The sequence below is a fragment of the Rhinoderma darwinii genome, chromosome 3 (assembly GCF_050947455.1).
Source record: "Rhinoderma darwinii isolate aRhiDar2 chromosome 3, aRhiDar2.hap1, whole genome shotgun sequence".
In the NCBI taxonomy this organism is placed as follows: Eukaryota; Metazoa; Chordata; class Amphibia; order Anura; family Rhinodermatidae; genus Rhinoderma; species Rhinoderma darwinii.
Window position 1 is genome coordinate 294,187,323 of NC_134689.1, and position 26,867 is coordinate 294,214,189.

Genomic DNA, 26,867 nt, shown 5'->3' on the forward strand with positions numbered 1-26,867 from the left:
GCTAAGAGCAAAGCATTGGACTATTCTGAAGTGACCTTCTATGAGCCCTGATCTAAATCCTATTGAACATCCCTGGAAGGAGCTGAAACCTTCAGTCTGGAGAAGGCGCCTTCACACCTGAGACAGCTGGCGCAGTGTCCTCACGAGGAGTGGGCCAGAATACCTGTGGACAGGTGAAGAAGTCTCATTGAGAGTTACACAAATCGTTTGATTGCAGTAATTGCCTCAAAAGGTTGAGCAACAAAATATTAAAGGGGTTGTCCGAGATAAATTTTTATTTAAAAGTTAAACACACAATACACACATTAAATATTCCCTAATATACTTACCTGTGCAATCTTGCTTCTGTTCTCCGTTCTGGCAGCTCTTTTCTTCCGATCACCTGTCTTCTGACGTCACGTTTTCTTCCTCCTCCACTGTCGTGTCGTGTCCCGATCACATGGTCTCGCCCCAGCGAGACCTCGGATGGGACACGACACGTCACTGGAGACGTGTCGTTTCTGCGGGTGCCCGCCCAGCCTATGCAGCTTTTTTTCACTGTGAGCGCGCCTATGCGTGTTCACAGTGAAAAAAGTGAAGAGGGACGGCACCTGCGGCAATGTCGGGTCTCCGGCTGTCAGTGACTGCCGGGGACCCGGAGGAGAAGATAGGAGCAGCTTTCGCTGCTTCTGTCTTCTCCGATGTCTTTTTACACAGCGTTCAATGAACGCTGTGTATAGGAATAGAGACAGCAGCAGCGGCGCTGTCTCTATTCCTCCCGGTGATCATGTGACTGGTCACATGATCACCGGGTACCGTTAGTGGCAGACTGCTGCTGGGTCTAATCAGACCCAGCACAGCCCTATTAGTGACAATCGTCACTATGAGAGGGCTGATTTCCCCTGTAACTGGGGCTGCTGTGCAGCTCCAGTTACAGTGGAAAAGATGGTGTAAAAAAAATATATAAAGTTCCCCAAAGGTCTTTTTTGACCTTTGAGGGACAGACAATAATAATAAAAAAATAGTAAAGTACAAAAAAAAATTAAATAATAAATACACATAAAATACCCACCCCAAAAAATACCGTTCCCCCTGTCAATCATTGTTGTAACGCTAGCGCTGACCCAATTACCCTAATATAGACATGTAATATATTGAAATTTACGGTAGACAATGATGATCACAAATAAAAGGTCTATTTTAGGGTAAAACTATGTTGTTACCAAAAAAAATAGTTGAAACGTAAAAAAGCTTATTTTTTTTACTATTATTTTCAAACTTTATGAATGAAAATTCTAAAATGGCAAAAAAGGTGTGTATAAAAACGATAAACCTGCATTGTCTACGGAAAAAACGCCGCAAAAATAACGTCGTTAGCGCAACAAATAAAAAAGTTATAGCCATTTAACTAACACGTGCTAAAAATGGCTAAACGGTGCCCCGTCCTGAACTAGATAAGATCTTCTGGGGTCCTGTATCTAAGCCTACATTGTTAGGCTTAGATACAGGGTCTAACAAACAGTGTCACACATGGAGCTTGTATCTAAGGGCAGATTCACACGAACGTTGCGTTTTTGCGCACGCAAACAACGCGGCGTTTTGCGAGCGCAAAAACCATTTGACAGCTGCGTGTGTCATGCGTGTCTGATGCGCGGCTGCGTGATTTTCGCGCAGCCGGCATCATAGAGATGAGGCTTGTCGATGCCCGTCACTGTTCAAGGTGCTGAAAGAGCTAAATCTTTCAGCACCCTCGACAGTGAATGCCGAACACAACAGCTTAAAACATGTAAAAAAAAAGATAAAGTTCCTACTTACCGAGAACTTCCCGGCCGTTGCCTTGGTGACGCGTCCTTGGTGACGCGTCCATGGTGACGCGCCTCTCTTGACATCGGGCCCCACCTCCCTGGATGACGCGGCAGTCCAAGTGACCGCTGCAGCCTGTGATTGGCTGCAGCCTGTGCTTGGCCTGTGATTGGCTGGAGCTGTCACTTGAACTGAAGTGTCATCCCGGGAGGTCGGACTGCAGGAAGGAGACAGGAGTAATCGGTAAGTTAGAACTTCGTTTTTTTTTTACAGGTTCATGTATTTTGGGATCACAAGTCACTGTCCATGGTGCTGAAACAGTTTAACTCTTTCAGCACCATGCACAGTGAATGTCTCCCGACGTCGCGGACCGGAAATTTTTTGGCCGGGTTCGGCCAAAACGAGTTTGGCCGAACCCGGTGAAGTTAGCTTCGGTTGTCGGGGTTCGCTCCTCGCAAAGACACTCCGTTTGGATGCTTGGAAACAGAAAAGCACGTGGTGCTTTTCTGTTTCCATTCATCCTTTTGACAGCTGTTGCGCAAACACGCAGTTCGCACGGAAGTGCTTCCATGCGACATGCGTGGTTTTCACGCACCCATTGACTTCAATGGGTGCGTGATGCGTGAAATACGCAGAGTTATTGAACCTGTCGCGTATTTTGCGCAGCGAACAAACGCTGCGCAAAATACACGGACTGTGTGTACTGCCCCATAGACTTCTATAGGGCATTGCGTGCCGCGCGAAAACCACGCGCCCTACACGCTGCCAAATCACGCTCGTGTGAATCCCCCCTAAGCCTAACACAATGTAGGCTTAGATACAGGACCCCAGATGACATTCTTTTTATTCCTGTATAAGGGTATGTTCACACGGCCTATTTACGGACGTAATTCGGGCGTATTAACCCCCGAATTACGTCCGAAATTACGGCTTGAAATCGTTGGCAAACATCTGCCCATTGAAAGCAATGGGCTGATGTTTGTCTGTTCACACGAGGCGTATATTTACGCGTCGCTGTCAAAAGACGGCGCGTAAATAGACGCCCACGCCAAAGAAGTGTCATGTCACTTCTTCAGACGTAAATGGAGCCGTTTTCCATGGACTACATGGAAAACCAGCTACAGTTACGTCCGTAATGGACGCGGCATTCAAGCGCCTGCACATGCCGTTACGGTCCTTCTCATTTATTTAAAAATTTATTATTAGTTCATTATTAATGGCCACTGTCTAACAGCGTCCATTAGTAAGGCTTCATGCACACTAGCGTGTGTATTTTCCGCACGTGAAAAACTTGCGTCAATCCCATCCGTGTGTTTGCGTTAGGGCGGATTAACACGAACGTGCTATACGTCCGTGCAACCCGCGTGGTATTCACGCGGGTCGCACAGACCTATGCAAGTCTATGGGGCAGTGCAGACAGTCCGTGAGTTTTACGCAGCGTGAGTCCGCTGCGTAAACTCGCGACATGTTCTATATTTCTGCGTTTTTCGAGCATCACGTACCTATTGAAGTCAATAGGTGCGTGAAAATCAGGCGCATCCCATGGAAGCACTTCCGTGGGACGAGCGTGATTCGCGCAACAGCAGTAAAATAATGAATGTAAACAGAAAAGCACCACGTGCTACAAACATCCAGAGTGTCATAATGATGGCGGCTGCGCGAAAACCGCAGCCGCGCATCCGTATGAACATGACACGGAGCTGTCAAGTGCATTTTGCGCACGCAAAACGCCACCGTATTTGTGTGCGCAAAACGCACACGCTCGTTTAAATCCGCCCTTATGCATCAGTGTGCTTTTCGATTGTCATGTGTTATTCACGCACTCACAAAGCCAGCCCATTTTTACCTTCTTTTTTACAACAAATTGCTGTGTAAATCACGCACCAAACACGTGTGTGCTGTTTGTGGTTTTCACGCATGCATTGACTTCAATGTGAGTGTAGGTGCATGATAACGCACCAATAGAGGACATGCAGTATGTTTCACGCAGCGGACTCTCGCTGCGTGAAAAGTCACATGTGTCAACGGCCCCATTGAAATAAATGGGTTGCGTGTGTTGTGCGTTTTTTCAAAGCACAGCACACAGACTTGATTCACGCTAGTGTAAATAGCGTATAAGGCCCCATTCACACCACGTCGAAACCACGCACAGCACACGCGACCCATTTATTTCAATGGTGCCGTTTTCACGCAGCAAGAGTCCGCTGCGTGAAACATACTGCATGTCCTCTATTGGTGCGTTATCATGCACCTACACACAAGTAGATGCATGCGTGAAAACCATGCACCAAACAAGCGTGTTTGGTGCGTGATTTATGCTGCAATTTGTTGTAACAAGCATTAAAATCGAGCATTAAAACTGCCTTGCGGGAAAAAGAAGCGACATGCTCCATCTTTGGGCGTTTACGCCTCTGACCTCCCATTGACTTCAATGGAAGGCAGAGAAAGCGTATTTCGCTTTGTTTTATGCCTGCGGCGCTCAATTGCCGCGGGCGAAAAACGCCACGGAAAACGACGCAAAAACCGCAGCAAAAAAAGCCACAAACAATGCCGCAAAAAACAGACGCAAAAAAAAAACGCCGAAAAGGCTACGATAAATGCCGCGAAAAACATCACAAATAAAGCCGCGAACAAAGAGGCAAAGAACGCCACGAAAAACGACAGGGAAAACGACACGAAAGACGCAATGAAAAACGCAGAAAAAAAAACGCAAAAAAAACGCGAAAAACGACGCAAAAAAGGCTACGATAAACGCCACGGAAAAAGCTGCGAAAAACATAGCGGAAAAAGACGCGAGAAACGCCTCAAACAGAGGCCAAGAACGCAGCGAAAATCAACTGGGAAAACGCCACGAAAGACGCAATGAAAAACGCAGCAAAAATAGGCGCAAACAACGACGCAAAAAAAGAAATGATAAACGACGTGAAAAAGGCTACGATAAACGCAATGGAAAACACAGCAAAAAACATCGCAAAAAAAGACGCAAACAAACAAGCAAAAAACGCCAAGATAAACTAAGCGAAAAACGCCCCGAACAAAGCGGCAAAAAAATACGCAAACAGCGCACAATAAACTCCGGGAAAAACTACGCAAAAATCAACGTGCAGGGAGAGGTAAATCTGCCGCAAACTTCAAGACGGAATTTTGAGGCAGATATTCCTCTTGCAAAAAAACTCTGTGTGAACAAAGCCTTAGTGTAGAGAGACATGAGATAGAGGAGGGTGGATGAGGGTTAGACACGAAGAGGTTTATAGACCTGAAAAGAGAAAGAAAACATAAATGTGAAAAACATAATGGGGGGAGAACATTTGCTCATCATCCTTCAAGAATGTCAGCAAGGAGACAAGTCCAGTGAAGGATGTCAGCGGGGAGGAGCAAGGACAGCTCACGTGAACTCTTGGAAGGTACGTGCACGCTCATTGCAGCCTGCAATGAGCGTGCACGGGAAAAAAGTTTCATAACAAGGAAAGATCAACAAACCAGACCTGAACTGCATGTAAACAAACTGTGCTAAACTCAAAGAAGAAATGTGCTAAGTAGAATTTTTTTTTTAAAATAATGCTTTATTTAGGTTGTCTGTATAAGGGGTAATGTATGACAGAGTTTTTGAAAAAATGTTGGTTAAGGGGACCATCATTTTTGTCCAGGCCAGTTTCATTAGTTGTTTTTTTTTTTTTTTTTTAGTTTTTTTTTCTGTTGAGCCACAATTTAAAAGCAATGTCTGATTTATATTAGTTGATTTTCATTAAATTAAAATGTATTATTACTTTTGTCAGTTTCAAGTTATTTCAGTGACCATTGTGGGGTTTTCTTTCTTTCACAGAGGGACCAACCGTTTTGTCCACGACTCTATGTATATATACTAGTCCTTCTCAATGAATTAGAATATCATCAAAAAGTTAATTTATTTCAGTAATTCAATTCAAAAAGTGAAACTCATATATTATATAGATTCATTACACACAGAGTGATCTATTTCCAGCATTTTTTTCTTTAAAAGTTGATGATTATGGCTAATAGTTAATGAAAACCCAAAATTTTGTGTCTCAAAAAATTAGAATATTAAATAATCCCAATTTCAAAAATGATTTTTAATACTGAAATGTTGGCCTACTGAAAAGTATGTCCAGTATATGCCCTCAATACTTGGTTGGGGCTCCTTTTGCATGAATTACTGCATCAATGCGGCGTGGCATGGAGGCGATCAGCCTGTGGCGCTGCTGAGGTGTTATCAATGCGGCGTGGCATGGAGGTGATCAGCCTGTGGCACTGCTGAGGTGTTATGGAAGCCCAGGTTGCTTTGATGGCGACCTTCAGCTCATCTGCATTGTTGGGTCTGGAGTCTCTCATCTTCCTCTTGACAATACCCCATAGATTCTCTATGGGGTTTAGGTCAGGCGAGTTTGCTGACCAATCAAGCACAGTGATACTGTGGTTAGTAAACCAGGTATTGGTACTTTTGGCAGTGTGGGCAGGTGCCAAGTCCTACTGGAAAATGAAATCCGCCCCTCCAATAAGCTGGTCAGCAGAGGGAAGCATGAAGTGCTGTAAAATTTCCTGGTAGACGGCTGCGTTGACTCTGGACTTGATATAACACAGTGGACCAATACTGTTGCTCAGTGTCCAAAGTCCTGTTTTCAGATGAAAGTAAATTTTGCATTTCATTTGGAAATCAAGGTCCCAGCGTCGGGAGGAAGAGTGGAGAGGCATCAATCCAAGTTGTTTGTGGTCCAGTGTGAAGTTTCCACAGTCAGTGATGGTTTGGGGAGCCATGTCATTCGCTGGTGTTGGTCCACTATATATACTATACAGACAAAAGTACTGGGATACTCACACATTACTCCTACAAGAACTTTTATGGCATCCTACTCTAAATCCATAGGCATTAATATGGAGTCGCCCCCCCCCCCCCCCCCTTGCAGCTAAGACAGCTTCCACTCTTCTGGGAAGACTTTCTACAAGATTTCGGAGTGTATCTCTGGGAATTTTTGCCCATTCTTCCAGAAGACATTTGTGAGATCAGACACGGATGTTGGACAAGAGGGCCTGGCCCATAATCTTTGTTCTAGTTCATACCAAAGGTGTTGGATGGGATTGGGATCAGGGCTCTGTGTGGGCCAGTCAAGTTCTTCCAAAATCACCTAACCATGTATTTATGGACCTTGCTTTGTACACTGGGGCACAGTCATGCTGGAACAGAAAAGGACCTTCCCCAAACTGTTCCCACAAAGTTGGAAACATACAATTTTCCAAAATATCTTGGTATGCTGAAGCATTAAGATTTCCCTTCACTGGAACTAAGGGGCATTGGCCAACCCCAGAAAAACAACCCCATAGCATTATCCCTTTTCCACCAAACTTTACAGTTGGCACAATACAGTCAGGCAGGTAACGTTCTCCTGTCATTCGCCAAACCCAGACCATCAGACTGCCAGATAGAGAAGCTTGTTTCATCACTCCACAGAACATGTTTCCCCTGCTCCAGAGTCCAGTGGTGGCGTGCTTTACACCATTGCATCTGATGCTTAGCATTGTGCTTGGTGATGTAAGCTTGCATGCAGCTGCTTGGCCATGGAAATCCATGCCATGAAGCTCCCGGGGCACAGTTTTTGTTTCTCAGCAGTTATTGGGTCGGCAGAGTGTTGGCGACTTTTATACACTATGAGCCTCAGCACTCAGCGACCCCGTACTGTAACTTTGCGTGGTCTGCCAGTTCGTGGCTGGGTTGCTTTCGTTTTTAAACGCTTCCACTTCGCAATATTATCACTCACAGTTGATTGTGGAATATCTAGGAGGGAAGAAATTTCACAAACAGACTTGTTACAACGGTGGCATCCTATTACAGGACCACGCTCGAATTCAGTGATTTGATTTTATACACCTGTGGCAATGGGACTGAAGGAAAGGCCTGAATTTGATGATTAATGAGGTTTTCCATAGAGGCAGTTCTAAGAAGGTTAACTAGAAATGCTTCTTTAAAAAAATGATGGTTGCTGATCGCAGAAGGATTGCTACAAAAATAATGTGTATTAAAGGAGGACTCTGGGCAAAATAAATACTCTGTGCTATGCGAAGTGCAGGGCTTTTAGGCCGGTGCATGTTACAAGAGCTCAAAGAACACCAAAAAGACAATCCCATGTACAACGTAGGCCTTGCAGTAGGCTTTGCAAACGTTTTGCCTGGAGTATTGCTTTTACAGCAACTGCTTTCTGGTAATGAAGTCCAACAAAAGGGAAATATATATAATGTATATAATTTAATCAATGAGATTAAAGGTACTGACTAAGCCCATTTTAAACACGCCTTTACTTTCTAATCGTAAAATAAAACTCTAAAAGAGTTTATAAATAGCTCAGATGTTGCTGAATGCACATCTGACATATGTCTGTATATTTAGTCCGTATATTAGCACAATAAAACCGCTTAACAATATTAATTTGCCAAATCAAAACTGGGCAGATTCATCTTTATGTTTTGTAGCTGGACCACACATAGGAGACCTATTATGAGACTGAGTAATGATTGTCCCTTGTGACAGAACAGTCGGCACTCAAGTACCAGATCACCATACATCTTACTCTAACTTGTTATAAGACGAGCGCTGCCGGAAGTCTTGCTACTTACGGACGTGTTTTCCCCTTGTAGCAATGTTGCTCAAGAAGAATACCTCCATACATATGGAGTCCTATGGAACATAGTACAAATTTGTTTGTCGGATTCATAGATGCCGATTTAGACTATAGTAAAACATCCTGGGTCAACTGGAAGATCTAGCAGGACAGGTCAGATTATAGTAGGGAATGGGTCGCTATATCATATCCTGCTTCTCAGGCTGCGGATCATCACTGGCCCTATTGAGCTTTAAATGGCAGAAGCCAGTGAATTTTACTCTTTAGGAGAAGAAGACTTGTCTACATACTCGGCAGTCACATCTCAGGAATAATGAAAAAGCTAGTCTTAAGTTTACTGGAGACATTTGACTGCACCACGCTATGAGGGAAATTAGTTCCGTACCACCTACTTTCTATACTTCGATAAAATGTTGTGTCCTTTTAATGTTTTCTTCCCTCCACATAGAAATAACGTTACCACAGCTACATTGTACTTACTATTTCAGACATTTCATTACCAGTCTATTATGTGAACAAGCAGTCGTGTTTTTACAATTATTCGCATACCACAGAATACATTCTTTCTGACAAATAGTGAACTCTATATAGTCAATCTCCCTATTGACTACATCAGGAGCCATTTAGTTATTCTAGGATACAGAACACCATACCTTTTGTGCTGATGTTTTATTGAGCATTAAATGATAATGTATTTTTGCTGATTTGTTTGCAGTTTTACAAAACCCCAGTCACACACTGCAGAAAAGTTTTTTAGGGCATTATGGGCAAACCTATATCCGCAGCATGCCCTATATGTAGTACATTTTGCCGCTTTCACCCATAGTATTATGAGGGGTGAATTCCATAGCAAAATCTGAATTCACTTTAGTCCTCCGTAATTGTCCTTGACACTGTCTAGAGCTGCGTTTGTTCAGTCTTTGAGTCTACTGGTTTTAGAAAGTTTATAGGAGTACAACAATAAAAAGCTACCTTCTCCTTATACAATTTGCAAAAATAGTGTGGGACATTGTTTATACTGAATATATAGAAAATGCTAGGCAAAATGCTCAAATGTTATGAAGATGGGGCTAAAATTGTTCAGATGATCTGGGTAGTGGACAGAAAAGTGTTAAGAGGAAATTAAGTCTTCTAAACATACATCAGTAAACCACCAAGGAACGCTATAACCTAAGAAACTGCTATATAACTTGTTTTTTTTTTTACACAAAATAATTGATAGAATTGATGTGTGAATAACCTTCAGTTTAAGGCATTACCAATGAATGTCATGATTTACTGATCTTATTCTGTTTTTATAGGTTCGCAAAGATTGAAGTGAATGCATCTGCACCTATAATCCCATTTAGAGAAACCATAATAAGACCACCGAAAGTTGACATGGTAAATGAAGATATTGGAAAACAACACAAATTTGCTGTTATACACCAGGTTAAAGAGGAGCAAAGTAAGTCACCCGAGGGAGTCCAGATTGACCCAGACGGCCTAGTAACGCTAACCACTTCAAATAAATTGGCCACACTTAGTGTCCGAGCCATGCCACTCCCTGAAGAAATCACTCATCTTCTAGAGAAAAACAATGACTTAATCAGAACTATGGAGCAGATCAACTTGGCTTATAGTGAAGGTATCAGTGCCATTCATGTCAATGAGATAACAATCCGCCGAATTCATGAATTCAAAAGCCAACTTGAACAACACTTACAAGGCAGAAGGTGGCGAAATGCAGTGGACCACATATGGTCCTTCGGTCCAAGACGGTATGGGCCTAATATCTTGGTAAATCGCATTGAAGGCTATGAAAGGCCATCTGTGTGGCAGTGCCTTGATACAGTCCCCAAAGAGAGTAAATATCATAGTCTTGACAACAGCATTGTTAGTGGTTTTCAGCTTGTGACTCTGGCTGGACCCATGTGTGAAGAACCTCTTATGGGGGTTAGTTTTATTGTGGAAAGACTTGATATAAATAAATCGGTGGTATTGGAAAGACAAGATTCAGAAGAAAAGACTGGTAAAAGTAAAGAAGAAGATCTACATACAGCTGCTGAATCTATTGATGATTCTGTTAGGGAAGCTGCTGAAGCAAAAGACTTTCTACAACACAGTCAGTATAGCGCAAAGGCTCAGGAGAAATCCAGCAAACGCAAAGGTGATTTCCTACATACAGACTGTTACGGACCATTTTCCGGACAGTTAATTGCCACAATGAAGGAAACTTGCCGTTACGCTTTCCAAGTACAACCCCAGAGACTTATGGCTGCAATGTATACTTGTGAGATCATGGCTACAGCAGAAGTGTTGGGTAAGTAAATGCAGATTTGTTTTTCACTATTTAAACATACGTGTAATGCTATCTATCAATCCTTCTTTTTCCATTTCTCTATGTATAAGCTCCTAATTCATAACTTTGTCTGGTTTGGTACACCTGATCATCCTTTGCACTTATGAACCATGTGCTTCCATCTGTACCCCTCATCTGCTGCATCAAAATGATCTTTTGTTAGCCCCAATAAAGAATTTTAAATCTGCCATCTTTCCTTTTAAACTTTATACTCCTTTTAAAGGGAAAGTGTCACCTATATTTTTTTTTCATACTCAAAACCAGATCGTGAACAATCTTTTTTTCTGATCTGTTTTTATTTTTTGTTTGTAGATTTTTTACGTTTTATTTTCTGTACATGACTATGGGGGCAGCCTTCTTGCCTGAGCTGCTGTTAACAGCAATGAGAGATATGCTTTACAGCAGTCACGTGGACCATAGGAACCTGCGAACAGGAGGGGACCCATTGACTTCTATTGGAGAGTTTTCTATGCTTGCCCTGTGACTTGTGCAGAGGTCATTGTGCACCAAGGGATAGGAGAAGAGCTGTGTCCATCACCTATTGTCCATGGTGGATCCAGTGTTATCTATATAGCGCTTTTACCATTTATTTTAATCCTGCCTGTGATGATAATGAGATGACTGCTGAGAAGTGATCTCTACAGAACAGGAAGTGTCAGTGTATTGTGAATGGTGGATCCTGTGTTATCTATATAGAGGTGTTACCTGTCATTGTAATCCTGCCTGTGATGATAATGAGATGACTGCTGAGAAGTGATCTCTACAGAACAGGAAGTGTCAGTATATTGTGAATGGTGGATCCTGTGTTATCTATATAGAGGTGTTACCTGTCATTGTAATCCTGCCTGTGATGATAATGAGATGACTGCTGAGAAGTGATCTCTACAGAACAGGAAGTGTCAGTGTATTGTGAATGGTGGATCCTGTGTTATCTATATAGAGGTGTTACCTTTCATTGTAATCCTGCCTGTGATGATAATGAGATGACTGCTGAGAAGTGATCTCTACAGAACAGGAAATGTCTGTATATTGTGAATGGTGGATCCTGTGTTATCTATATAGAGGTGTTACCTTTCATTGTAATCCTGCCTGTGATGATAATGAAATGACTGCTGAGAAGTGATCTCTACAGAACAGGAAGTGTCCGTGAACTGTGAGGCTCAGTGGCCTGAGTGAAAACTACAAGATTTTAGAATAATTTTTTAATATAGATCACGGAAAATAAAATTAAAAACTAAATCACACCAAAAATATGTTCAACAAAAAAACTTGATTTAAACAATAGGTCATTTTTTGATGACACATGCCCTTTATAAGCCACTTCTGACTTTGACTGAAAAAAAAAAGCGCTGTGTATTATGTGCACATTATGTAAACTACAGGTAATAAATAATACAGACTGTACAACTAATGTATGCAATAATGGAATCTTGGGCATCAAGAAATCCATTTGACCTACTTGAGGTTTTCTCTTCAGATAATTATTGCTAGTTATAGTAATCGGATGATAATTTCCCATGTGGGTGTTATGTTGATGCTGACCATAGCTAACAATATTTGATTGTTAAATATCTTTTGCTAGTTATAATGTAACCTAAATGTTTGGTGCTTTTGTATTGAATCAAATATTTGAGTCATTTGATACTAATGTGAGAACAAAATGAGTTTCTTCCTCTACTCTTAATTGAGTAAGAAGATGTTTTGATGTTCCTCAAGAGCAAAAAAAAAATCATTTTGAGACATTTTTGAGCCTCCAAATGTATTTTTTCTTTAACACTGAGAACTTCAACACCCAAGGCAGATTTTACAAATGTTCTTCATCAAACTTCCTTTTAAATTTTTACTTCTGAAAGAACACTATCCGGCAGGCTCCGGGCTATCTTCTAAGAGTTCATTTGTTGTATTGCAGAGCTCAAAAGCAAATGTCATTGACAAAAATAGAAGTCTTAAGTCAAAAAACACCCACTTTTTATCTTTTGTAATGAATTCAATGGTGTAATAAAGTGTCTGAGTTTATTGTTGGCTGTAGAAGTTAACAATATTTCAGATTGGAGATAATTGTAACTGATGGATTTTTGGTTTTTAAAAATAATATCTTCCTTTCATATTTTACATCAGATTACATAAAGATGTTGTCCTAATTTAGTCAGTAACGGAGTATTTCGTAGCTGTCAACTAAGTGAACATGCTTTCTACAATTTAGGGAGTAGTTAATTTAATGGTACCTGGCCTTGACATGGCTGCCTTCTACCTTCTATGTATGCCAATGTAGGCTATCAAGTGCTATAGTAATAAGCAGTATTTCAAGTTCATAAAATATGTTTAAGATTTCAGCAAATTTTACTTTGGAAAATTCATAATCCAACAGAGGCTTTTCTCATAGCAAAGCTTAACCTTAAAAAGGTTGTCTCATTGCAGACAACTCATTTAATATTAAAGCCACCGTGGCGATCAGCTGATCACCGCGGATCCATCTCTCGAGATTCCTGTCAAACCGTTTATTTTGCTGGAGAAGTTGCCGTCTGCTGCTTATTTCCCCTCCAGCGGCCACTACAAATGAATAGTCATCCACGTTATACATGGATGGGCCAGAGCAAGAGACACTTCTTGTTAGCATCTTTCCTCTGGTTTATGGAGGGGGGTTGACGAGATTAGACAATCCTTTTAAAGGGGCTTTCCTTTTATAACATTGCATTAAAACGCTCTGCACAGTTGTTTTTATTTTTTAAGAAAGACTGTTCAGATTTTTGCAGCCGTTGGCCGAGTGGTTTGACCCAAAAGGAAAAAAAAAATTCATATTGATTTTAGAAAAATTTATATATTGATTTTAGGTGATCTATTGTTGTGTCCGTGACCACGGCTTGCCATGCAGTATTAAATCTAAAAGGCTGTATGGATCAATTATCGTGAACATCTCCCTAACGTAGTGACTTCATTGAATAGTTGCTATGCTTTCACTAAACACAATAAAATAACATTGCCAAAAGCAAATTTTAAAAGATTGGACTCAAAAGATTTTCTTTTCATGAAATCTTAAGTTTTTAACGTGCCTATCAATAATTGGTAAGAAAGGCTTCTTTCCGGGAAGTGTAGCAAGAGAATATTTTCCAATAACAAAAGAAACAGGATATACAAAAGTGTGATAAATCATAATTCAGGTTCACAGGCTGATAAAACATTTAAGGTAATTTATTATTAGACAAAATACAATAAAGAACTATTTCTGATTGAGGTTTGGGTTAAAGGACTATTCCCATATCAGGGTCTTCTGACCTGTATGAAGATCACATCAATGGGAAATATAGAGCTGAGAATCTGCCAGTGCCTGCATAAATAGGTCCTGATACTCCTGGAGAGATTGTGCCAGTCCCCAGACATTGGTGTGTCAAAGATCCAGTTATGGGAATATGCCTTAATCCAGGCAAAGACCAAAGCCAACTTTTGGCCACTTATGGGCAAATAATATTTTTTTTCAACATTTTATTTGATGCACTTGGAACCGGGCCGAACATGACATCCTCTGTCATGTTCTACTAGATTGCATCTGAATCCCGATCTGGCCATGACAATGGAGCAAGGCTGTCGTGAAGTACTTAGAAGTAAGCCTAGGACAGGGGTCCGCAACCTTTGGCACTCCAGCTGTTGTAAAACTACGGCTCCCAGAATTCTCTGACAACTAAATTCTGTCAGGGTATGCTGAGAATTGTAGTATCACAACAGCTGGAGTGCTAAGGGTTGTTTGCTCCTGGCATAGGAGATACTACAGCTGTGAAATGTATCACACAGTGACAATAGGGGGAAGATCTGCTTCTACTTTGGTCAGCTCGGGAGCAGGTGACACCACTGCTGCCATTGGTGTAGGCTCAAAAGCAGTCAGACCTAGGGCAAGCTCAGGTAATGACAGCAGAAATGTTGCGAGGATTGCTGGTGGTGGCTTTGTACGGGCATCTTCCGCGTGGGAATTTTTCTCTAGAACGCCGGCCGAAAATAACATTGCATCGTGCAAGCTCTGTAGACTAAGCCATGGCAATTCAGGCACTGAAGTAGGAACTACAGATCTCCCTTGTACTCTCATGTGGCAAGGGCCATTTTCTCAGTGTGGATAGGTGCATGCCACCACCAACACGTGGAGCATCAATTTCCTGGTAGACGGCTGTGCTGACTCTGGACTTGATATAACACAGTGGAACAACACTGTTGCTCAGTGGTCCAAAGTCCTCTTTTCTGATGAACGTAAATTTAGCATTTCATTTGGAGACCATGGTCCCAGAGTGTGGAGGAAGAGTGGAGAGGCATCAATCCAAGTTGCTTGTGGTCCAGTGTGAAGTTTCCACGGTCAGTGATGGTTTGGGGAGCCATGTCATCTGCTGGTGTTGTTCCATTGTGTTATATCAAGACCAGAGTCAGCGCAGCCGTCTAGCAAGACATTTTCGAGCAGTTCATGCTTCATTCTGCTTCATTCTGCTGACAAGCTTTATGGAGATGCTGATTTCATTTTCCAGCAGGACTTGGCACCTGCCCACGCTGCCAAAAGCACCAATACCTGGTCTAATGTCTGCAGTATCACTGTGCTTGATTGATCAGCAACCTCACCTGACCTAAACCCTATAGAGAATCTTTGGGGTATTGTCAAGAGACCCAACAATGCAGACGAGCTGAAGGCCGCTATCAAAGCAACTTGGGCTTCCATAACACCTCAGCAGTGCCACAGGCTGATCGCCTCCATGCCACGCAGCATTGATGCAGTAATTCATGCAAAAAAAGCCCCGAAAAAGTATTGAGTGCATATACTGGACATACTTTTCAGTAGGTCAACATTTCGGTATTAAAAATCATTTTTTAAATTGGGCTTATATAATAATCTAATTTTCTGAGAGACTACATTTTGGGTTTTTATTAACTGTTACCATAATCATCAACATTAAAAAAATAAATGCTGGAAATAGATCACTCTGTGTGTAATGAATCTATAGAATATATGAGTTTCACTTTTTGAATTGAATTACTGAAATAAATTAACTTTTTGATGATATTCTAATTCATTGAGAAGGACTAGTATATGCCATTCTGTCTTACACCTGATGAGCCTGGGCGAGAGAAGCCACACAGCAGGCTAGTTGCTGATCTGCATTAAGCATCAAATTTCCCGCTGGATCTCTCCATGGAAAGTACAACTGGGTAATGTAGTCAGCGACAATGGCTGGAACATTTGGCTGCACTGCATTTGGGGACTATAACACATGCTCCCTGCATGGCACACTTCATAAATTTGATGTTGCAACAATTTTTAAAAACATATTGTGGCTCGCAAAAGGTGCTGACCCTGTCGAGGAGAGTATCTTTGCATTTAAGCCTTTTAGTCTTATGTGGCTAAGAATGCCCTCTTGGACTTGCAGTAACAGCACAGTCTTCCTTTTGCACCGTATGATCTGCGACGTTCAAGCTCGCTGGGTTTCCAACTTGCATATTCTGGACCATCTGTTCGAGCAGCGTAAAGCGGTCAATGATTACATTATGCACCAGACCACCGCAGGGAGCATGTGCTATTTTGAGGTCAAGCAGTGGCAGCTCATCAATGACGTGTGTTGCCTACTCATTCTGATTTGTGTGTAGGGGCAAAAGCGGCATCAACTATGTCGTCCCCCTGATATTTATATTGGAGCAAAAGCTCACACTGATGCAACAAGGGATGGAGTAAGAACATCTTCCACATCGAGCTTGCCACCCTGTGGCTTTTGGGGACCCGTGCGGACAATATCGCATGAAGGAAGAATTGGAGAAGGATGAGGAGCTAGGACTTGAGGAGGATTTGGTGGTGAAAGGGGGTAAATAGAGTTTTCACAGGCACAGCTAGGGGACAAGGACGACACTAATTGTGACGCTGGCCATGACCAACCATCGCAGTTTAAATTACTGGGTCATCGAAGACACTTGCGAACATAGCAGGCTGCATGCTTGGTTGATGAGCGTGTTATTAGCATCAAGCAAAGTGATGACTAATGGATAGCCATGTGTAATGACGGGGGTGGGGAGACAGACAAGTGAGCCCTAATCTACCTGCCACTCAGTCCCTGCCTACTTGCAACGACCCGCCCTAGGTGACGGGGTACAACTGGGCGACGGTCCCTACGCTCAATAAATGCACGACAGACCAGGGTACACAGAGCTAGGGGGAGAAAGGGGCAGTTGCCCACGGCAACACCGTGAGCAACAAGAGAAGTGAACAAGCCGATTCAAACCAGGAGAGTACGAGGTGCCAAACGCAGAGCAGGAGAGTAGTGAACAAGCCGAGTCAAACCAGGAGAGTACGAGGTACCAAACGCAGAGCAGGAGAGTAGTCAGCAAGCCGGGGTCAATATCAAGTCAGTCTCACAGACATAGAAGCAGGTGCAGACTGATTATCTATGGGCGTTAACCCCGAAGCTGTGCCTGGCAGATCCTTTACACCATTCTTTTAGACCCTCACTTGAAAAGAAAAATGGGAGATTTTTTTCCTGCTTTTGAATGCAATGCAAATATTACCAGGATACACTCTCCACTCTCGGATCTCCGCAACGGTCCACGGTAGGCAATAGAAGAAATAGAAAGAGTTGATCCAGCACTGTAGGAATGTGGTTAAAAAGGAACGTATTCCCAATTTTATTCGTATCAAAACGTAAAAATTCGATGATAGGCAGTCTTGGTATCAAGGCAGTAGTCGGTAGGTGTAGTGAGCCTACGCGTTTCAAGCACGTCGAGTGCTCTTAGTCATGGCATTCATTCACCAGGGCAGGCTCGGCTGGGACTAGGCAGCAGGCAGGCATCCGGCGAGGTGGAGCAGGTCAGACGTGGATGCAGCACAGCACGACTTTGGCAAGGCACAGTGCTAGACCAGGGATGTATGGTTTGCTAGGAACTGGAAACCTGTATAGGGACTGGAACAGGAAACACACTAGGGGGCCATCACATAGACAAACTAGGGATCACAACAATGCTCAGGCATAGAAGCAGGGGGCTGGACCCCTCATATAGTCCAGGGTGCTCACGGGTCAAAGTTCATCAAGAAGTCCGGTACGCGCGCTGCCCCTTTGAGAGCGGGCATGAGCGTGCGCGCGTGCACCCTACGGGATCCGGCTGAGGTGAGTGGAAGCGAGCGCTGGCATCTCCTAAGGAGGAGGCTGGGGCCAGCGATTGCCGACACGTGGCTGCGGCTGTCAGGAGGGGATTGGAGCTGGGAGCCCGCAGCCACGGACATTACACACCGCCTGAATGACCAGGTTCAGTCGTACCTGGACTGTGCCCTTTCTCCGGCAGATACCCTGATCCCTGATGCCACAGACTTCTGGATCAGCAAATTGGACCAGTGGCAGGATCTGGCCCAGTTTTCCATCCGTGTACTGTCTTGTTCATTCTCCATTGTACTGTTAAAGGGTATTCAGCGTGGCAGGTGGCGTCGTGACACCGAAGCAGACCAAATTGTCCTCTGCAAGTGAGGAAAACATTACATTTGTAAAAATGAATCGGCATGGATTCATGAGGGTTTTCATACACGTTCGCCTGATACCAATGAATAGACCTGCCATTGCTGACCGTGGGGACTGGCTATTTATCACCGGCCCTACTGCTGCTGCTGAGAACCCTAACTTGGTACCATCCATTTACTCATAGCCCTATATGTTGCTGTCACTTTGACATTACTATGGCTGTCTTGGTCTTTAAGAGCTTGTAATGGGTTGGAAACAGTCCTAGAAGACCTCATAGTGTCATACATGACTTTTCAGGGCAATCGGGAGAACCTTCTATATGTGACGAATTTATCAAGACTAAATAAAATCTGAAGGGCCGGTTCAATATTCGTGGAGGGTTGCACAAACCTCCACGTGATAGCCAACGGTGCCTTGACTGCTGTTATGTACCGGGATGAAATACTCAGAGCCATTATCAACCTTTCACTGGTGCTGTGGGCTCCGGGCTCCTCCGAATGCAGGACAATGCCTGGCCTTATGTGGCTTGAGTGTACAGGCAGTTTATGAATCACAAAGGCATTGATGCAATTAACTGGCCCTTACGTTTCCCAGAACTGAATCCATTTAGGAACCTCTGGTACATTGTGAATCAGTGCATCCAATGCCGCCAAATAGTGCCACGGACTGTCCGGAAACTCACTAATGGTATGATCCAGGTCTGGGAGGAGATCACAGAGAACATCACCCGCTGTCTCATCAGGAGCATTCCCAGACGTTGGGAGTGCATACAGGCATGTGGGGGCCATACACACTACTGAGTCACATTATGAGTTGCCATGATGAAATTCACGCAAATTGGATCCGCCTGTGATTTAAATTTTTTACTTTTAGGGTAATTTGGAATACAGCCCTCAATTGGTTGATGATTTTGCTTTCCAGACTGTTATGTCATTCTGTTCTAAACTAATTAAACAATTTATATCCGTAAATATTTTCAACTTCAATCTTTGGTTCATCGAGATCCAATGTGTGATTTTAAATCCTCCCTTTAATTTTTTTTTGAGTAGTGTAGTTTCAGTGGAGTGTCTTTTAATGCTACCGTCTTGACTTACAATGTAATGTCTGAAAATGGTCATGTTTGGAACCTTTAATTTCTTGTCCATACTGTTTAGTAGATAGTCCATAAAGTAGTAAAACGCATGATAAATTTGTTATTACGAGCACAAGGGTAATTTACTGCCTTTTAAACATATATTGCAGATTGTAGCACAGCATAATGATCCCTGACCACAAATGTCAAATGTCATATATACGACACTGCACATAAACTTAAGCGGCTCACTGCTAAACATGTGATCTGATAAATCATTGGAGAACAGAAAGAAAAAAATCTCTGACCTATTGATGTCTGGAATTCCTATGTGACTCTGCAGTTTTAAATGAACTCCATATGTACTGGCTTAAGGCTTTTACTATTATTCCTTGGACAGCATTTTACTGATCTCACACTTATGTCTTATGGAAGTAAATGCATGGGTTATTTTTATTTCCTTAATTAGTCTATGATGGCTTTAATACTGGCCATCAGATATAGTGGTAAGACAAAATCAATAATGATTGCCTAAGCAATGGTAGTAAAATCTCCCCAGCATTTACACCCATCATAAATGGAAAAAAAAGAGGGGTTAAGTGCAATTATAGTGAAATAATCCACTATTTATGTATTTTTTTTGTTATTTTTCTGTTGCATTTATAGCGGCAGCATATTTTGCAGCGCTGTCCAATTATTGGGGGGTCTATGAAGCCCACTACGGCAGTTTTCTGCCGTAGAAAAGTCGCACAAACTAGTTTTTTTGCGTAAAAATTAGCAACATTTCTATTTTTACGCCACCTCCGCTGCTTTTAAATAAAGTGGGTGGGGCTTATGAAGAGGGCAGAGCCACCACAGTACAATTAATTTAGCATACCAGACAAGGACAGTTGGCAATCACCGCCCACTGGACTCATAAGTTCAGAATGAGCTGGACTTTAAATGAATAAATTAGAAGTTTTACTGAATATTTTTCAACAAAACAATACTAGTCCTTCTCAATGAATGAGAATATCATCAAAAAGTTAATTTATTTCAGTAATTCAATTAAAAAATTGAAACTCATATCTCATATAGATTTATTACACACAGAGTGATCTATTTCCAGCATTTTTTTAATTTTAATGATTATGGCTAACAGTTCATGAAAACCTATGACGGTTCTCACCGGTTTGTTTGTGGATCCTCTGTATCGTCTGGGAGATGGTGCTTGTAACCCAGGGCAACGCTTGGCACAGCGGGTTTAGAGGCAGTCGGATGTATAGGCCAGAAGTCAGGACAGGCAGCAGACGTCGTAACGGGTATGGATAGCAATAGGTCAATGCAGGCGGCAGGCAAGGATAGTACAAGTACAGGCAGAGGTCACAATGGGAAATCCAGACAAAGGCAGAAGGCAAGGTAAACTGGGAACAGGGAAGCTCACAGGGATAACTTGGTTGAACAAGCAAGGATCTGAGGGAGGAGGATCCTTAAATAGGAAGTGACAGCTGCAGAGGGAGGTGACAGATGCACTTACCTGACGCCGCCCAGAGCCTGCAGAGCGTCTGGATTGGGTAAGTGGAGCTCGGGACGAGCAAGAGGGAATGGAGGGTGCAGAGGCCATGGAAGGGACGGGGAACGGCGCGGCAGCCGTTACAAAACCCAAAATTTAGTGTCTCAGAAAATTAGTATATTATATAAGCCCAATTTCAAAAATTATTTTTAATATCGAAATGTTGGCCTACTGAAAAGTATGTACAGTATATGCGCTCAATACTTGGTCGGGGCTCCTTTTGCATGAATTACTGCATCAATGCGGCGTGGCATGGAGGCGATCAGCCTGTGGCACTGCTGAGGTGTTATGGAAGCCCAGGTTGCTTTGATAGCGGCCTTCAGTTTATCTGCATTGTTGGGTCTGGTGTCTCTCATCTTCCTCTTGAAAATACCCCATAGATTCTCTATGGGGGTTTAGGTCTGGCGAGTTTTCTGGCCAATCAAGTACAGTGATACTGTGGTTATTAAACCAGGTATTGGTACTTTTGGCAGTGTTTGCAATCAAAGCAACCTGGGCTTCCATAATACCTCAGCAGTGCCACAGGCTGATCGCCTCCATGCCACGCCGCATTGATGCAGTAATTCATGCAGAGTTGGAGCTCTGACCAAGTATTGAGTGCATATACTGTATATGCTTTTCAGTAGGCCAACATTTCAGTATTAAAAATAATTTTTGAAATTGGGCTTCTATAATAATCTGATTTTCTGAGCGACTAAATTTTGAGTTTTCATTAACTGTTAGCCATAATCATCAACATTAAAAGAAATAAATGCTGGAAATAGATCTCTCTGTTTTGATGATATTCCAATTAATTGAGAAGGACTAGTATATCAATCTGCACAGCTCCCCTTGCTCTAGAACATGATGCCTGCAGATCAGACTGCATGTTCAATGTGGCAGGTTCCATTTAATTCTTTGCCTCTTCTCTGCCGTTAATTCACTGGAAATTCTGTAGGTCTAAGTCAGGGGTGGGGAATCTTTTTTTTCTGCCAAGGGCCATTTGGATATTTATAACATCATTCGCAGGCCATACAAAATTATCAACTTAAAAATTACCCTGCTAAATTTGGTCAAACATCTAATCAACTCACCTAATATGATGGCTGGAACTGCTGCTCTTTGGTGAGGCGTGTGATGTTCACCAGTATTGATGATGTTGCGTCGGTCAGTCTAGCGCGCAGTCGACTCTTAACAATGGTAAGTTTTGAAAGAGCTTGCAGCAGTAAGTTGTTCCGACTTACTTAACCCCTATCCGCACGAGTAAGTAACTATACGTCGTCGCGGGAGGTTACTCCCCGCACGAGGACGTATAGTTACTGAGTTGTTTCCGGTGCACACTGTCGGCGACAGTGTGCATCGGGAACTGGGAGGTCAGCTGTCGCCGACAGCTGACACTCCACTCTTGCCAGCCAATGGTCCTTTGCCGCTGATTTAGGCGAATTAACCCCTTAAATGCGGCGATCGGTTGCGATTGCCACATTTTAGGAGTTTCTAGCATATCGGCAGACCCCGGTCTGAAATCGCGGGGTTTGCCGTTAGTTAGCATGGCAAACGGAAGCCAAACAATGGCCTCCGTGTCTGCCATGGACGGAAGTCCATCAGGACCAACCTCCGGCTGGTCCTGATAGGCTTCCTGTCAGAGTGACAGGAAGTCACTGTGTCGTTCCCGATGCACACTGTCGGCGACAAGGTGTGCATCGGGAACCGGGAGGTAAGCTGTCCCCGACAGCTGACACTCCAGTGTTGCCGATCAACAGCTCATCGCTGCTGATTTTGGCAATTAATACCCTAAATGCGGCGATCGATTGCGATTGCCGCATTTAGGGTGGTAGCACATCGGCAGCCCCCATGCAATTGTAGGGGTTGCTGATGCTTGTGACGGCCTCCGGTTCTGCCATGTATGGAAGCCTATGGGGACCAGCCTCTAGCTGGTCCTCGTAGACTTACTGTCAGAGTGACTGTGACGTCACACTGACAGTTGGAATACATTACACTACTAAATGGTGTAATGTATTCTAGCAGCAATCAGAGCTACAGGTAAAAAAAAGAAAGTGTAAAATGTAAAAAAAAAAGTTTATAAATATAAAAGTTTTTTTTTCCCCAATAATAAGTAATTTATTATAGGAAAAAAATGAAACCGTTTAAAAAAAAAAAGTGCATATATTTGGTATCACCGCGTTCGTAAGCACGGTGGACGCCGCAAACAAAATAAACTAAAAACTATGCCAGCATCCCTATTTTTTGGTCACCACCCTTCCCAAGATGTAGAATAAAAGTGATCAAAAAGTCGCATTTACCCCAAAATAGTACCAATAAAAACTACAACCCGTCCCACAAAAAACAAGACCTCCCACAGCTGTTTTGACTAAAAAATAAAAAAGTTACGGCTCTCAGAATATGGTGAAACGTAAGTTTATTGTGCAAACGCTGCAAAACAAAAAAAACTATATACATATGGTATCGCCGTAATCGTACTGACCCGCAGAATAAAGTATTTTTAAAAATAGTCTTTTCTTTGTAAAACTAGTAAAATATAAAAAAAACTATACATTTGGTATCACCGTAATCGTATTGAGACGCAGAATAAGACTAAAGTTGACGTTTTTAGCGCACGGTGAAAGACGTAAACAATCGTGGAATCACAGTTTTTTCCAATTTCGACCCGCAAATAATTATTTTTCAGCTTCCCAGTACATTTTATGGTACTTTAAATGGTGTCAATAGAAACTACAACTCCTCCCACAAAAAATAAGCCCTCACACCACTCTACTGATGGAAAAATAAAAAGTTATGGCTCATAGAAGGCGCGGAGTGAAAAATGAAAAAGCAAAAAAGGATCAGTCCTGAAAGGGTTAATTAATTTCTAATAAAAACCATTTATGACCACATGTGGGGTATTGCCGTACTCGGGAGAAATTGCTTTACAAATGTTGGGGTGCTTTTTCTCTGTTATCCCTTGTGAAAATTAAAAAATTCAATATTTTAGTGGACAAAAATGTTGATATTCATTTTCACGGCCTAATTCCACTAAATTCTACAAAAAACCTTTGGGGTCAAAATGCTAACTATACCCCTAGAAAAATTCCTTAAGGGGTGTAGTTTCCAAAATGGGGTTACTTTTGGGGTGTTTCCACTGTTTTGGTTCCTCCAGGGTGTTGCAAACGCGACATGGCACTGAAAACCAATCCAGCAAAATCTGCGCTCCAAAATCCAAAAGGCGCACCCTCCCTTCTGAACTCTGCCATGGGTCCAAACATCAGTTTATGACCACATATGGGGTATTGCTGTAATCGGGAGAAATTGCTTTACAAATGTTGGGGTGCTTTTTCTCCTTTATTCCTTGTTAAAATGAAAAAATTCGATGTTTTTGCAGGCAAAAAAGGTGATTTTCATCTTCACAGACTAAGGCCCCATGCACACGAACGTGTTTTTGCGTCCGCAATTCCCCCGAAAATCCATGGGAGAATTGCGGACCCATTCATTTCTATGGGCCCATACACACTATCCGTGTTTTCACGGGTCCCCGCATGTCCGCAAATCCGTGCCGCACAAACTCAGGACATGTCTTATTACGGCCCGCAAATTCGATGCGGACATGCCCATAGAAGTCAATGGGCCCGTGGAAAATGCGGGTACACCTCCGTGTGTCAACCGCAGTTTGCGGATTTGTGGAAGTGTTGCTAGGCGACGACCGGGAATGAGTTCTGTCGTCATCCTGTTTTACCTAGGCTTTTTCTTTTTATCCGCATTTTGCGGATTACATATGGATGAACTGCGGATTACATACGGATGAACTGCGGAGGACATTTCACGGAACACGGTCCTGGAATTTGCGGACCAGAAAAACACTACGGTCGTGTGCATGAGGCCTAATTCTACTAAATTCTGCAAGAAAACTGTGGGGTCAAAATGCTAACTATTCCCCTAGAGAACCGCCTTGAGGGGTGTAGTTTCCAAAAGGGGGTCATATTTGGGAGAATTTTGACTGTTTAGGCGCCACAAGACCTCTTCAAACCTAAAAAATGGAGCCCCAAAATCCACTAGGTGCTCCTTTGCTTCTGAGGCCTGTGCTTCAGTCCATTATCACACTAGGACCACATGTGGAATATTTCTAAAAGCTGCAGAATCTGGGCAATAAATATTGAGTTGCGTTTCTCTGGTAAAATTTTCTGTGTTATAGAAAAAAATATATTACAAATGAATTTCAGCAAAAAAATGTATTTGTAAATTACACCTCTAATTTGCCTTAATTCCTGTGAAACGCCTAAAGGGTTCAAATACTTTCGGAATGCGGTTTTGAATACTTTGAGGGGTGCAGTTTTCAAAATGCTCCGTGTTCCATCTGATTTCCAACCATGAAGAAGGAAACAGTATAGCTTGCTGAGCTGCGCTGTTTCCAGAAGTCCCATAGTAGTGAATGGCAGTTACGGAAGCAGCGTAGCATGCGAGTTACGCGGTTTCCGTAACTACTATTCAGTTCTATGGGACTTGCGGAAACAGCATAGCTCAGCAAGTTATGCTGTTTTCTTCATGGTTGGAAATCAAAAGCTTCAGCGACAACAAAAGAGGTAGAACAATGTCTTGATATTGACTTGGGACCCAGAGTTAGGGCCCGCATTTATCGGACATTTATGACCTATCCTGTGGACAAAGGCTTGATAAAGACCCCACACTCACTATGGGTCGAAACGTTGCCTGTTTGTCGTGGATGTTTTGACAATAAAACCACTTTGAAGATCTGAAGACGTGTGCTGTTGTTCTACTATTTGTCTTGGACTATCCTGTGGATATATCATAAATGTCCTTGATGAAAAAAGCCCCTTTGAGTCACCTGACCTCACTTTGAGTAAGTAATACCCCCCATACATTATAATGCCTCCCATAGCTGCCCCATACAGTATAATGCTCCACATAGCTTCCCCATATAGTATAACGCTCCCATACAGTATAATGCCCCCCATAGCTGCCCCATACAGTATAATGCCTTCCATAGCTGCCACATATAGTAGAATGCCCCACACAGTATAATGCCCCCATAGCTCCCCCATACAGTATAATGCCCCCATAGCTGCTCCATACAGTATAATGCCCCCCATACAGTATAATGCCCCCCTTAGCTGTCCCATACCCAGTATAATGCTCCTCCTACAGTATGATGCCCTCTCAGCAGCTACCATATGAGCCCCCCTCCCATACCCAGTATAATGCCCCCATATGTATGTACCTAATAGAAAAATAATAAGATAATTACTTACCTATCGCTGTTCCCACGACGGGTGAAGGAGATCCTTCTCCTCCTCTGCACTGTGCTGTGACGCAGATACAGTTGGGAGCGGAACCAGCACGGTCTGACTTCAGGGGCCCCGTTTCAACCCCTATACCTAGGCCACTGCCGGCCCGGTAGTGGACCAGTCCGGTCACCTGACCTCACGTCACTGACTCAGGTCAGGTGACCGGACTGGTCCACTTTTGAGCTGGTACAGTCCAGTCCCCTGACCTTACGTCATTGACTCAGGTCAGGTGACCGGACTGAGCCACTCTTGGGCCTGCACACAGACTGCCGCTGCCGTCGCCATACCTGGCTCCATCCGCAGCGGCGGTCAAAGTGAGGTCGGGCCGGACCAAATGATCCCACAGGCCGTACGTTCCCCACCCCTGGTCTAAGTAATAGACAGAATGTTTGCCAGCGACAGGGTGCCTGACAACCCAAAGTCATAATATGACAATTATACAGAGATAATTTGTGCTACAATGGCACTGCTTATCTCTTTCTGAGAAAGTAATCTGCCACAGGTTGCTTTTGTAAGAACTTCTCCTTTCTCAACCACTGATTGACTGACTGGCTTGTAGTGTTCCCCCTTTCTTAAAAAAGAGGTACTGCAGCAGCTGGAATGTGTATTACACAGAACTTTATGAAAAAGATGAGTTTCATATCCGTCAATAAATGGTGTACAGGAATCTCCTCTTTTCTCTTTAAGAAGAGGTTTTGCTGCATCTGAGGTGTATATTCTAAGGAATAATGTATCCCCTTATTATAAATGTTACT

The 26,867-nt window shown here is 42.9% G+C and overlaps 1 protein-coding gene across 3 annotated transcripts in view; it reads left to right on the top strand.

Annotated features, from left to right (window-relative positions):
- The window catches only part of EFL1 (elongation factor like GTPase 1), a 312,225-nt gene that overhangs the window by 253,028 nt on the left and 32,330 nt on the right, over positions 1–26,867 (top strand). For all 3 annotated transcript variants that reach the window (XM_075858080.1, XM_075858078.1, XM_075858081.1), the window contains exon 18: positions 9,713–10,713. In XM_075858080.1, coding sequence (XP_075714195.1) covers positions 9,713–10,713 — 1,001 coding nt within the window. The remainder of the gene's footprint in view (positions 1–9,712; positions 10,714–26,867) is intronic.